General features: G+C 45.4%; 2 protein-coding genes across 3 annotated transcripts in view; both read right to left on the bottom strand.

The window, feature by feature from the left end:
* The window catches only part of LOC145723141 (monofunctional C1-tetrahydrofolate synthase, mitochondrial), a 120,132-nt gene extending 109,869 nt beyond the window's left edge, over positions 1-10,263 (bottom strand). Inside the window, exons 1-3 of the mRNA XM_081829160.1 lie at positions 10,117-10,263; positions 4,515-4,655; positions 1,574-1,642 (exon numbers count right to left, since the gene is read on the bottom strand). Coding sequence (XP_081685286.1) covers positions 1,574-1,642; positions 4,515-4,655; positions 10,117-10,248 — 342 coding nt within the window. The 5' untranslated portion in view covers positions 10,249-10,263. The remainder of the gene's footprint in view (positions 1-1,573; positions 1,643-4,514; positions 4,656-10,116) is intronic.
* LOC102735769 (monofunctional C1-tetrahydrofolate synthase, mitochondrial) overlaps positions 1-13,075 on the bottom strand; it is a 560,423-nt gene that overhangs the window by 486,647 nt on the left and 60,701 nt on the right. The window lies entirely within an intron of this gene.

Raw genomic sequence — 13,075 nt, 5'->3', positions numbered from 1 at the left:
TGTTTTGTTTTAAGATGACTTATATCAGAGCCTGCTTGCATGCCGATGGACTGGCAGGAGAGAGGAAGGAGCTCATGCTGCAGGAAGGAGAGGCCCCACTAAGAAGGTGCTTGTGCTCTTACCCCCCGGCTCAGCACTGCACCCTCACCTCGGACCTTCCAGGTCTGGCTGGTTCTGCCATTTCTGTCATGTTGCCTTGCATCTGGATTCTTGTTCTCTACTGGAGCCTTTCTGACTATAGAGCAAATCCCTGCCCACAGGCCTTTGCGTTACATGTTACCCTCTGCCCAGAAAGCTCTTCCTCACACGCAGCTCAGTCTCCTGGTTTGTTCACATCTCTGGTCATCAGACGCCACCCACCTTGCTCTCTGTTCTCTCATTCCCTCTTATTTTTCTAATTCAGTCCTCGCCACCAGCTGACATGCTATGTGCTGACTCATTTCTCTATCCTCTGTCTCCCCCACTAAGGGACAAGCTCCAAGAGGGCGGGACTTTGTTGTCCTAAGCTCCTACCGCAAGGCCTGCCCAAGTCATGGGTTCAGTGAATACTGAATCTTCACAATAGCCCTGCTAAGTTAGTCTTCCTTACTATCACCATTTTACATGGGGGAAAACAGAGGCTGAGATTAGTAAACACTTGGCCAAGGTCACAGTCAGTAAATGGCAGAGGGTACATTCAAACTGAGCTTTCTATCGGCTGAATGAATAAATGGATGGAGATTCTGCTTGTCTTCCTCCAACCTACTTGTCCTCTGGGCAAGAGCAGGGTAAATCTTATGAAAGGGGGGTACAGCATGTTTTCCTGGGAAGCATTTCTTAGCATACACTCTGTGTTTTGTTTGGGAAAAACAAACCAAAAAACCCTAAACCTAATGATTATGAGAAGCTAAGTCCAAAAAAGGCAAAACAGAAAACATCACGTAAACATCACTCCACAACTTACCGACATATTAGATACGGAATTTTTATGTTTCTACTGCATTACCCAAGGAAAGAATCTATACATACACTTTTAACTTTTTCGGATGTCCAAGGACTTATTCTGATACTCCCTGTGGGCTCACATTGGCTGGAAATGCTCACGTTGTGTGGGGATGCACACGCAATGCAATGAATGCAATGTCAACAATTTCTTTTTTTAAACATTTAAATGTTTTTTAATATGTAAAAAATAATTGTAGACTTAATTCAATACTAGCAGCTATTATGACCTTTATCACAATAAATATTTTTTTAAATTATTAACATAGAATGTATTATTTGTTTCAGGAGTAGTGGTCTGTGGTTCATCAGTCTTACACAACACCCAGTGCTCACCACAACACATACCCTCCCCAAAGTCCATCACCCAGCCACCCCATCCCCCCACCCCCCTCCCCTCCAGCAACCCTCAATTTGTTTCCTGAGATTAAGAGTCTCTTATGGTTTCGTCTCTGGTTTTGCCTTGTTTCATTTTTTCCTCCATTCCCCTATGATCCTCTGCCTTGTTTCTTAAATTCCACGTTTCAGTGAGATCATATGATAATTGTCTTTCTCTGACGTCAACAATTTCTATAAAAAGAAAATCACTTACTTCTAGGGTCTGCATCAGATTTGGTTTTATTGCATCTTTCATCAAAACTGTCAAGGCACCTGTGACCCCCTAAAGGAGAGAAACAAAACAAAACAAAACAAAACCTGCTTTAGATTGCTGACAAAAGATCATCTGTGCCAAGGTGAATCTTGTGGCCGTTTCTGAGCAGCCTGCCTCACAGGTGGGCATTCCCACAGGCTGCGCTCACCTCCGAGCTGCAGGGAACACAGGCTGGAACCTTCTGTCCCCCACCTGAATGGATGTCAACCATTCTAAGATGTGATGTGATGGGGAACTGGCAGTCCTCGCCTTTTTTAAGAAAACCTTCCTTGATGGTGTTTACGAGGCTTGCCATAAAGCAGATCTTTCAGTCTGCCTAAAAGTGTCTTCTGGCAATTACGCACATTATTTTTTCATTACCAGAGATTATGCTATTGCCTGAAGAAATCAGATAAAGTAGGAAAATCAGGCTGTTGACTGAGCAGGAAACGGAGAGGGATAAAGGGGAAGGTCTAAAAGCACCCATTTTTCTAAAAGCAACGAAGAAACCACTGGTTTCCCAATGCATCATCCCACAGAGAGAGAAGGCACTCAGGAAGCGGCTACATTGGAAAAGCTTCTCGTTTTCTGTGCCTCCGGCTGTCTGTCTGCCTGGAACAGAGCTGATGTTACCTGCACATAAAATGCAGCTGCCTCCTCCCAAGCCCACAAAGCTCTGGGTGGGGCTCCCACTGCGCCCCCGTTTCCCTTTCCTGGAAAAGACAGACGGGAGAAGGACGAAACAGGGGAGAAATCTGAGAACTGCTGGAAGAAGTGGGCCAAAAAAAGTCCACAAGGAAAGCTTTAGAAAAACAAAACCCACAATACAAAACCCTTCCACCTTTTCGACAGACACTGGCCAAGTGCCTTCAAAACACCGAGACCGTAAGGCAACCATGAGTAAACGCCGTGGGAACATCGCCTTGAAAAGATAAACATGGCACGTCACAGATCTCAACACATCAGGTGGCAGAATCTTGAGGGTGTAAGGTTTACAGGAAAATCCAATTTATTTTCTGCTTTCCTGTACAAAGTATAAGAAATGTCACCTACCTGTTACAAATAATATTAGGATGTTTTACTGTGAGAGCTGCTGGCCAGGAAGGGCTCAAAGAAATTAGTTCTCTATTCTTTACACAAAGCAGATAGCAAAAGTAGATGTCCGCTGAGCTTTCTGGATGCTGTGTTTGCTTATACTTGCCAGTATAAGCAAGAAACTAGAGAAGGATGGAAGGTGGACATTTCGATTGGACTGCCTCAGGTAGTGTGCACCTCCTTATTTTCCCGGGACATCTCTCATCTTATGTTGCTCCTAACACATTGACTATCCTCGAGCCCATGAAGAGAGAGTAGCTCTGAGGCTGTCATGGTCACTCTGAACCCTGCACCTGTTCCATATCCCGAGTCCAGGGGGAGAGAGTCTGGATACATTCTTCCAGGGGACCAAAATCGATCATCTTAGGAGAAACGTTTAGAAGCCATCTACTCGAATTCTCATGGCAATACGTAAGTCCTTTTGGCCAAATCAAGAGTATATAAAAAAATTATAAAATAGTGAAACCAAAAGACAGAAGCTCCTAAAATCCTCCCTCAATTTTCCATGAAAGACCAGCTATTGATAGTTCCAGCTGCATAAAACATAATCGGAAGAAGTTAGGAGCTTTTTGTAAACAAGAGACACAAAAGATGACTAAAAAGAGTAAACTTGGGGTTTATTTTCAGATCTGAGGTTTTTATCACACACACGCAAAAATAAATGTAGAGAAATCATATTTGCAGATTAAGTTTCAAACTATTTCGGATGCATATTTATTGATACCTAAGATTAAGAGGATACAGGGAAATATACTGATACAGAAACCATAATATGTTAGTTTCCGTAGAAATGTCGCAATGTTCGTAATGTTTAAAAAACAGTACCTTTACAGCAAGCTGGATTTGGGTTTTCTTGTCAAGCTTTACACGAAGCATCCTAGGGGCTGCTAATAAAAATACCTAATTGAGTTGACAAGACCTACGAGATGAGTCGGTCAGATTCATCTCTCCAAAAGTGGCCAAAAAGTAATCAAGACACTCTGGCAAAGGATTCCAATTACATCCTAAGCCCTCAGAATTAAAATATTAATTTGCCTTTTCCGTTTCCAACTATCAGCGTGCATTTTAGCTGCCATCATGGTACGTGAGCCGTATGTGGGAAAGTTAGCTGAAGATCAGAGTGCTTAATGGCTTTCCCAACGCCTACGTCCTATCTACGCACAAGCACATGAAACAGCTATACCACCAACGGGGTTTAAGTTAACAGCAAAGTAATTACGAAGAGGAAAAAAGATGAGCATGCCAAATTAGAATGAGCGCTCACAAGACGCAGTGATGCGCCAGGATACCCAGGAAGCTAATAGAAGGCATCGTTGCACTCAAAAGGGAGCTAGATGAGTAAAACGGATTAAGAGGAAGATCTGGTGTCGTAACGGGACACCTGAATATAAAACACAGAATTAAACAAGCCAGGGCCAATTTTCACTCTATCTTCCCTTTCATACAGGTGGAGTCACTTTCTTCTTATTCTTTGGAAAGGCAATCTGTCCTCCATTTAAAGCAGGCATGATCGCCCTTTGTGAAAAAGCCGTGAGCTAACAGGTTGCCCCGCCCAGCGCAGAGAGCGCAGATCGGGGCTGCCAAGAGTCCTGGAAGACTTAGGAAATAAATGTCACGTGCTCTGGTTGCAGCCAGGGACGAGCACATTATAGACGCTGTAAAACAAACAGGCTTGTGAGGGGAAAACGTGAGTGTAGACATGGCCTGGGATTTCTATGACACATGCTGGTAAGAAGACCTCCATTCTCCTGAACACAGGACAGGGCCACGGCGAGCTCTCTCGAGCTCCTGAGATGGACACACTCACCAAATCTTCTGCTGTCACGGGCTGCCCATTTTTGTCACTGGCCACCACCATTCTTCCCAGCCGCTCCTTCATGTCCGCCAGGCTGTCAGTCAAGGCCAGCACTGCCATGATCTCGCTGGCCACTGCGATGTCAAACTGTGCCTGAAAAGGCAAAGCAGAAGTACTGGTCAGAGACAGTGCTATCTGGACGTCCATTTGCACCAGGAGCGGTATTTCAGCAATTAATTTCCTGAAGGCCTGGGGGGGCGGGGCGTCCAGCCTCAAAGCGCCAATCTCACATTCGCAAGTGTTTGCACTGCTGGAAACATGCACGGTCTTGTGCTTGGTGCCCTCTGGGGCGGGCCCTCTACTGATGACCAGGCACTTCTTTGATTTTGTTCTGCTGAGCAGGACTCAGCCTGGCTGGACCGCTGCGACCCCCACCCGTGACACTCTGTGGTTGGCTTTTGCAGCATGTCTCAGACTTGTAATTAATGATTAACGCAACTGTCTGTCTGACGCACGTCTCTCCACGACCGAAAGTGGTGCCACGAAGGCAAGAGCCTTGGGAAGGCTTTATTCCTGAGTCCCCAGCGTGGAGGACGGGGTGTGAAACCCAGCAGGCACTCAGTACATGTCCCCTAAATAAATACCTGCTGGCCGCCTCCACTGTTATCGTTGGTGTGTCCAAGGGGTGGCATTTGTCTGTCCAGCAAAGAGATGAGGAGCAGACAGTGAGAGATGGTACTGGGGCCGGTTTCCCAGAGTTAGAGCTTCACACAGCAGTGTGGACACCCCATCGTGTATAGTCCCCCCAAGTCAAAAGGTGACACAGAATCAAATTTATGCTGCCCATGGAGGCTTGGCCCCATCAGACCTTGAAGTGCCCAGCAATGAACACTGGACAGAAGCAACTTTCTGTGAAATATGTCTGGGCCTTGCTAGTCCCTCTCCTGGCTCTCCCTGCAGGCTGTACGCGGTCCAACAGGAACCACAAGAGAAACGAGGAACATGCCTTCCTCCTCCTCATAGTTCAGCCACTGGACAAAATCACTTCATGCGGCTCTGCCTGAATTCTCTTCTTCCCAAGGGGCCTGTGCGGCAGCCAAATGCAAACTTACATAGAGAGGAAATGGGCAGGGGTCACCTTTGAAAACATTTTATTGTCCCTTTCTGTCACTGACAAGAAAGGAAATGAAGGAAATAAGGAGCTTTCTGGCTACTTCCAGGTTGAGATTTCATTAGTCACGGATGTAGTGAAAAAATATTACTGAAAGTCAAATACAACTATGCTCAATTATTACATTTTCCATATAACACATTCTAAACATCAGTGACTTTTCATTGTATGATATTTAGGATCCTCTATACTACTATTCCATTATAAACGGTGCACATTAAAAATGCCTGAAAATTTTGAGGCTTTCTATGCAAAACATGAAACTAGAGATACTCTTAAAATATTAACTATGTAAGTAATTAAGTAGCATTTATAATACACACATAAGCTCTACATTTGTAGTCATTATAACTTCAAAATTTTGTACCTTGAAAAACATCAAAAATGAAACAAATTAGGTCAATTTAAATATCACTTATTGGGACCCCTGGGTGGCTCAGTGGGTTAAGCATCTGCCTTCGGCTCAGTTCATGATCTCAGGGTCCTGGGATCGAGTCCCACATCGGGCTCCTTGCTCAGCGGGGAGCCTGCTTCTCCCTCTACCCGCCGCTCCCCCTGCTTGTGCTATCTCTCTCTCTGCTCGCTCTTTCTCTGACAAACAAAATCTTTAAAAAAGAAATAATTATTAATTTTATTTTATTTTTAATTTTTAAAGATTTTATTCATTTATTTGACAGATACACGGCGAGAGAGGGAAAAGAAGCAGGGGGAGTGGGAGAGGGAGAAGCAGACTTCCTGCTGAGCAGGGAGCCGGATGTGGGACCTGCCATATCTACGGTACAGAATGATGTACGGAAGATATGAAACTGCCCCTCCTGATGGATGTTTAGACTGTTTCAAATTTCACCATTACAAATAATGCTGCAGTTAATACCCCTATACATAGATTTTTTTTTTTTCTTGCACATGGGCAAAAATTCCTCCACCTTTACTTTTTCTATATCCTAAAGCTGAATTCTTGGGTCATTTCAAATCTTAGTACAAACAATCATCCAAGACACTTAATTTAAACTCCAACGAACACTGTATAAATGCCTCTACTTCTTTGTAAACTCAGTAACATTCAATACTAATTTATTTGTTTTTATAAGCACACGGGTAAATAGTACCTCATTGTTTTAACTTGCAGTTTTACGATCACTTGTTGGCATTTTATTTGTGTTTACAAACTGCTCTTATTCTATGCATTTATTTAGCAATTATTGAATACCTATGCTGCTCTATAACAAAGTTCGCAGCTCTGACAATACAACCCCTGCCCTTATAAAACTCACGTTTGAGGAGGGAGAGGCAGAAAATATGTAAGAGAAAGAGCGCAGGCAAAGGAAAGAGGGAGTTGTGGGACACGCAGTCCCGGTTTTTTGCTTTTTTAAGATTTTATTTATTACAGAGAGCATGCGCACGAGCAGGAGGAGGGGCAGAGGGAGAGGGAGCAGCAGACTCCCCGCTGAGCGGGGCCGATGCAGGGCTCCATCCAGGACCCTGAGATCATGACCCCAGCCAAAGGCAGATGCCCCACTGCCTGAGCCCCCCAGGCGCCCCCAGGCAGCCCCGGCGGCAAAGGTGAGCAGTGAAGCCCGCACCGGGAGCAGAGTATGTGAGTAGCACATCGTGGAAGCTCTTTTTAAGTCTGGTGTATTACTCCTTCGTTATAGCTAATGCAAACATTCCCTCCCACTCTGTTACTGGTCTTTTGATGTTTTTGTACGTGTCCACTTCTCATGTTCAAGAGCTTAACTTTTTACGATGTCAAAATGGTCTCTTTTTTCGGGGCTCTGCATTTCACGATCGTGATGTTCACACCTGCAGCGGCCGCTGACGTGTCCGACTTGTCCGGATGCTTTTGCATCTTCTACTCAGCACGCCCGACTGTTGTTGCTTCTCTTCTCCTCAAGGAGTCTGAAAACTCCTTTTCCTTCAGGAGTCGGAATCCATTTCCCAGGGCCACTTCGCATTGAGTGCTGCCGGTGAGAACTCTGATGCCCACCCGGGGCTCGCTCCTGAGGGACCAGCCAGGACTTTTTTGTCTGCGGCAGCTCTTCGGAATTTTGTTGTACCCTTAGTGTTGGTGTGAGTGTTACACTCATCCTGCGTGGCCCTTGTCAGAGTCTCAAATGTGCAAATTCATGTTTTCCATCAAGCCGGTGCATTTGCTTTCTATTATTTCCTGGAACACATTCTTCCCTCCCTTCTCTTGCTCTCACCTGGACCTCCTATGCGATGCATATTAGAACTTCTTGATGGGTTTCCCGTGTCTTCCGCCTTTTTCTTTACACTTACAGCTTTCCCTTTGGTACCGTGTTCAGACAGAATTCCTTGGCTTGCCCTGCCCTCTCTAATTCACTTAAGGCTTATTCTCTTATCCAGTCCACGAACTCGATTTTTATTTTCACATCATGGTTTTCCTTCCAAGATTTTCATCTCTTTTTTTCACAGCAGGCATTTTTCCTTGTATGAAGGCTCTCTCAGTCTTCTGAGGATACCGATGGTATTCTTTGTAAAGACTCCTCCCACAGGACTTGCCATCTTGTTTTCCTTGGCCATCGTGAGCGTCCCTTTGCTGGCTTTGGTGTCACGTTTCGTGATGCACGTGTACTTTTGACGCTGGTGATGCCTGGCTTTGATCCTCATTTTTACCTGTCAGTGGCCCTGATTTCTGACGACCCCAGCTTACCTGCAGAGATCAGAGAGCGCAGGACCCAGGACTCGCCGATGTTCCACTACCAGGCCTGTGCACACTCACAGGGCCATGGCTAGTCCTTCGGATGCCATCCACGAGGTGAGAAAAGGTTGCCCTTTCCTTAAAAAAAGTGCTGCAATCGGGGCACCTGGGTGGCACAGTCGGTGGAGCGTCCAACTCTTGGTTTTGGCTCAGTCGTGATCTCAGGGTGTTGAGATCAAGCCCCACATCAGGCTCCAGGCTCAGTGGGAGTCTGCCTGAAATTCTCTCTTCCTTTTCCTCTGCCCCTCCTGTTCGTGCTCTCTCGAATAAATCAATCAATCTTAAAAAAAAAAAAGTGCCACAATATACTGCTTTCCTTTGAGGAAGATGCTTTTCACTGCCTATAGGAGGCACAGTACACATGCAAGTCTGTGACTGGGACGTGAGGGGTCCCCGGGCTGGGCGGTACACTGAGGCACGGGCCTCAGGACCACACTCAGGTTCCCGTGCTGCAGCCCAGCATAGGGGTCACGGGACGGTGCTTGTTTCCCTCTCGGGAGCTGTCCCCATCCACTGACGCTGAAGGATGTGCGGGCCCACTCTAACTCAGAAGTAGGACATCTCTTGCCTTTGAATGTAGAGACCCCTAGAACACTCCCATCATGTTTGGGGCCGTACTTTCCTCCGCGAATCCAACTCCATCTTCCCAGCTTTCAGAAGCTTCCCGAAATTATATGGCAATGATTCTGGTTTTCTAGCATGGATTTGGACTAACTGTTGGAAATCAGTTCATGGGTCCAAGTTCCAGGATACAGGGGAGCAGGGAGGGAAGGTACATGGGCTTAGTTTGTCTCGATTCAGTTCTCATATTCCCTGCTTAATTCAAAATTTCCAATGGTCCAAAAGTCTATTAGGTATGAGAACTGAATATTATAGTAAAAGTGATTATTTTTTCACTAATAAAAATTCGACAACGTAAAGGCCATAAATCTAATACCATCTTAAAATATAAGGTTTATTATAGTCTAGAGGCTTGTTGCACCTGATTGAAAAATCACAGAATGATTTTATGTTCCCTAAGCATCCTTCTCCACATGAAATGAAGGTGAGCATCATAATTTACCTTCTGCATTTTCTGCATTTGGGTAATAAGATATAATCCTTAAAAACACTTCAGGCTATTAAATAATGGGGTGTTTATTCTTTGGTTTATGAGACTTGAGTAATGTGTTTGAGATTTTCTTTTTTTTTTTTTTAAGATTTTCTTTATTTGACACAGAGAGAGCACAAGCAGGGGGAGCAGCAGGCAGAGGGAGAGGGAGAAGCAGGCTCCCCACTGAGCAAGGAGCCCAACATGGGGCTCGATCCCAGGACCTTGAGATCATGACCCGAACCAAAGGCAGCCGCTTAACCAAATGAGCCACCCAGGCGTCCCTGAGATTTTCTTTTTTCAGCTGTTAAGCAGATGTAGTATTAACTTGGTGGATTTGCAATAAAATATGTAAAAATTTATATTCAAAAGACACCCTGAGTGGTTCTTCCCAGAACTACAACTAAAGTCACCCAGGAAAAGGATGGTAAGAAAATACCAGGGCCTTCCTGCCTCCTGATCCTCTCCCAGTCCTGCTGAGGGATGGGAAGCAACACCTTGAAATGATGAGAAACCCACTGGCCACTGCAGGTGGACGACCGAGAAGAGAGAAGCAGAGAACCAGCTTCAGGGTTGGTATAAACCAATGCTAGCAAGAACAAAGCCATTCCCATGAAGAAATGTCACGTACCTGCCGGGAATACCCCTTCTCTGTGGGTGCCTGCCCAATCGTTATTTTTCGTAGAAATCGGTCATTTGTATCCAATACTGAAAAAAGAGAAAAAGTGTCTTCAATCCACAAGTATGGACTGGCTGCCTCCATGTGTCTAGAGCTGTTTTGAGTGCCAAGGAGGCAGTGGGGAGCAAGAGACAAGGTCTGGCTATGCTGCAGCTGACATTCCAGTGAACAGACATAGAGAGGGATCGAATAAACAAGAAAATATCAGTCCAGGGTAAGTGCCGTAAGAAAATAAAGGCAGTGATATGATAGAGTGTGTCAGGGTGGGGGTGAGGGTGGGGTGCCATTTTTTGACTAGGTAGTAAAGGAAAACCATTTCTGAAGTGGTCACATTTTACATTGAACCTGAATCACAAGAAGAAGCCAATTCGTTTCTGAAAGGGTTAAACACTGAACAACTGTTAAGATCCAGCAATGACACTCCTAGGTATATAACCAACAGAACCAAAAGCAGGGACTTGAACACGTCTTTGAGCATTCATGTTCACTGCAGCATTATTCCCAGCACCCAAAGGTGGGACAACCAAGCGTCCACCAACAGGTGAACAGATAAACAAAATGTGGTCTGTAGAAATTACACAGCCAAAACCAAGGGAATGAACAACAACACGGATAGACATTGAAAATATTATGCATAGTGGAATAAGCCAGATGGAGAAGGACAAATGTTGTATGATCCCACTTAGATGAACTACCAAATTCAGAGAGAGAAAGTGGAACAGTGGTTATCAGGGGCTGAGGGGGAATGGGGACTTACTGTTTAATGGGTACATAGTTTTTCTTGGGGATGATGAAAGGTTTCGGGTATAGACACTGGGGATGGTATAACCACCATAAGCCTTGTGAACGTATTTAATGCCACGGACTGCACACTCATAAATGGTTAAAATGTCATGATACGTACATTTTACTCCAATACAATAAATAAAGTAGTAATGTGGGGGGGTTGGGGGGAGAAGTCAATTCTGATCAAAGCAGGCACTAATTCTTTGTATGGCTTTCACTGGTTGGTCTGAACTGCACTGATTTGTATTTGTTTGTAAAAACTAGGTTTGTTGAGTGAAAACCGAAATTACAATGGCAGGAAATCAGTGAGAAGGACGTAGGTTTCACTAATAATTCATGTGGCTTCAAACAACAAGCTGCCCACCCTGACACTTACAGCCAATCTACTAAACGCATTATATAGCACTGACAAAAATGATGACAAGAATTCTGCATTTTGGGACTGAGAGCATCTGTAGGATGAAAAATGTTAACCTTTTCTTTCACACACGAAGCACCAGCTGGCCTGCCCACCTTGCCCACCCGTTGTTCCCTGACTCAGCTGGTCCCACTCCCCATACAACACGCCCTCTCTCCCGCACACACTCAGACACACTAACACACTCAAGCGCACATTCAAACATCACGCATCAAACACACAGAAGCCTTGATGATTTTAAGGTCCAAGCAGAGTCTATACAGAGAAAGGAACACTTTCCAAAACTCTCACTAGCTAGGACTTATTCCCAAGACCCATGGAGCAGTCACCATAAAAACACTTCCCACTCTTATGTGCGGGGTACACAATCTTGGCATAAGATGGGTATGATGTTTGCAGTGGAAAAGCAGCTGCTGTTATTTAGCAAAGAGAACACAAACAAACCAAAAAGAAAAAAATAAAAAAGGCTGGCAGGATCCGCCCGAAGCACGGGCATCGGAAGCCCGCGTGTGCACTTAGTGGGGTGCTGGTAGAGCGGGGCGCCTCACAGTCCAGCGGGCTTCGGATGTTCGTTGGGGGGAGGCATGTGGGTGTGTCAGGGCTACGGAAGAGGCATGAAAATTAAATTCCTACACACAACATAGATGCCAGAAAGGAACCCTAAGTTAGTGATGCTTAATTCCTGGCCTCTCAATGATAGACCTAAAGGTGGAATGCGGAATGCACATATTCATTCCAGGAATAGTTACTGAGGGCCAATTTTGTGGCAGGTCCCATGCAAGCCGGACAGGGATGCAAAGATGAACAAGACGTCAATCTCTGATCGGAGGCGTTGACTCGCACAGGGGAGATGAGGAAGGTGCAAGGGAGTGTGGGTCTGAAGGGGGCCTTGGGCACTACCATGCTGCCCGGGTCTTGAGGAACACCCAGGGCACGCCTAGCAGCTTCCTGAACAACAATAGCGGTTCAGGTTCTGGGCGGTACAAGGTACTCCGTCAGGGGCAGGGCCGCTGTTTTGGCTTCGGTGGAAGAACTGTCATGATTCCCTGCAAGACTGTCCGGGCAGTGCTGGGAACCAGTCACTGATGTCACCTCACTGAGGGTGACTGAGGCTTGTGGGACCTTGGCTAATGGCCTGGAGGCGGATGAACCAATGAGACAGGGGGAAGGGAAGGCTGGGGTTGGGACGGTGCTCAGACAGGCAGGGGCTCATGCTCCTCTAAGAACCGCAAAATGACTCGATGGCTACTGTTCCTTCTTTCTATGTTAATTGTTTCTGGAATAGTCTATGGACTCTGGTCCCACGTGGTTGCCAGGCAGTGAGGTCTTATATAAGCTACTGATAGTCTAATAGCAGGCACAGGATGAAAGAACCACCAGTTACATTTCTTACAGAGACAGAAAGGGTGGCCATTACATAAATACACACCATTCATATAGTCTGAGAGGCGGTGTTCAGCCCCACGCCATCCCTGAGCGTCCCCCCTAGTTACCAAATCATATAAGGACCTAACCTCATCACAAGGGTTACACTATTTCTAGGTCAAATCTCATACTGCCTTAAAAAAAAAGGAAAAAGACCCTACATTAAATGTCCTCAATTCACATGATAAAGAGTTCCATTTTTTTATATTAATTCATGAGAGCGAGAGCCAAACTACTTAGCAAATGTCATTCTAAACTCCTCCAATCCAGGTTGCCTGTCTA

Source organism: Leptonychotes weddellii, chromosome 8 (genome assembly GCF_054177405.1).
Source record: "Leptonychotes weddellii isolate Sample4059 chromosome 8, ASM5417740v2, whole genome shotgun sequence".
Lineage (NCBI taxonomy): Eukaryota > Metazoa > Chordata > Mammalia > Carnivora > Phocidae > Leptonychotes > Leptonychotes weddellii.
Note: the sequence above shows the minus strand (reverse complement) of the source record. Positions and strands in the feature narration are given on the sequence as shown.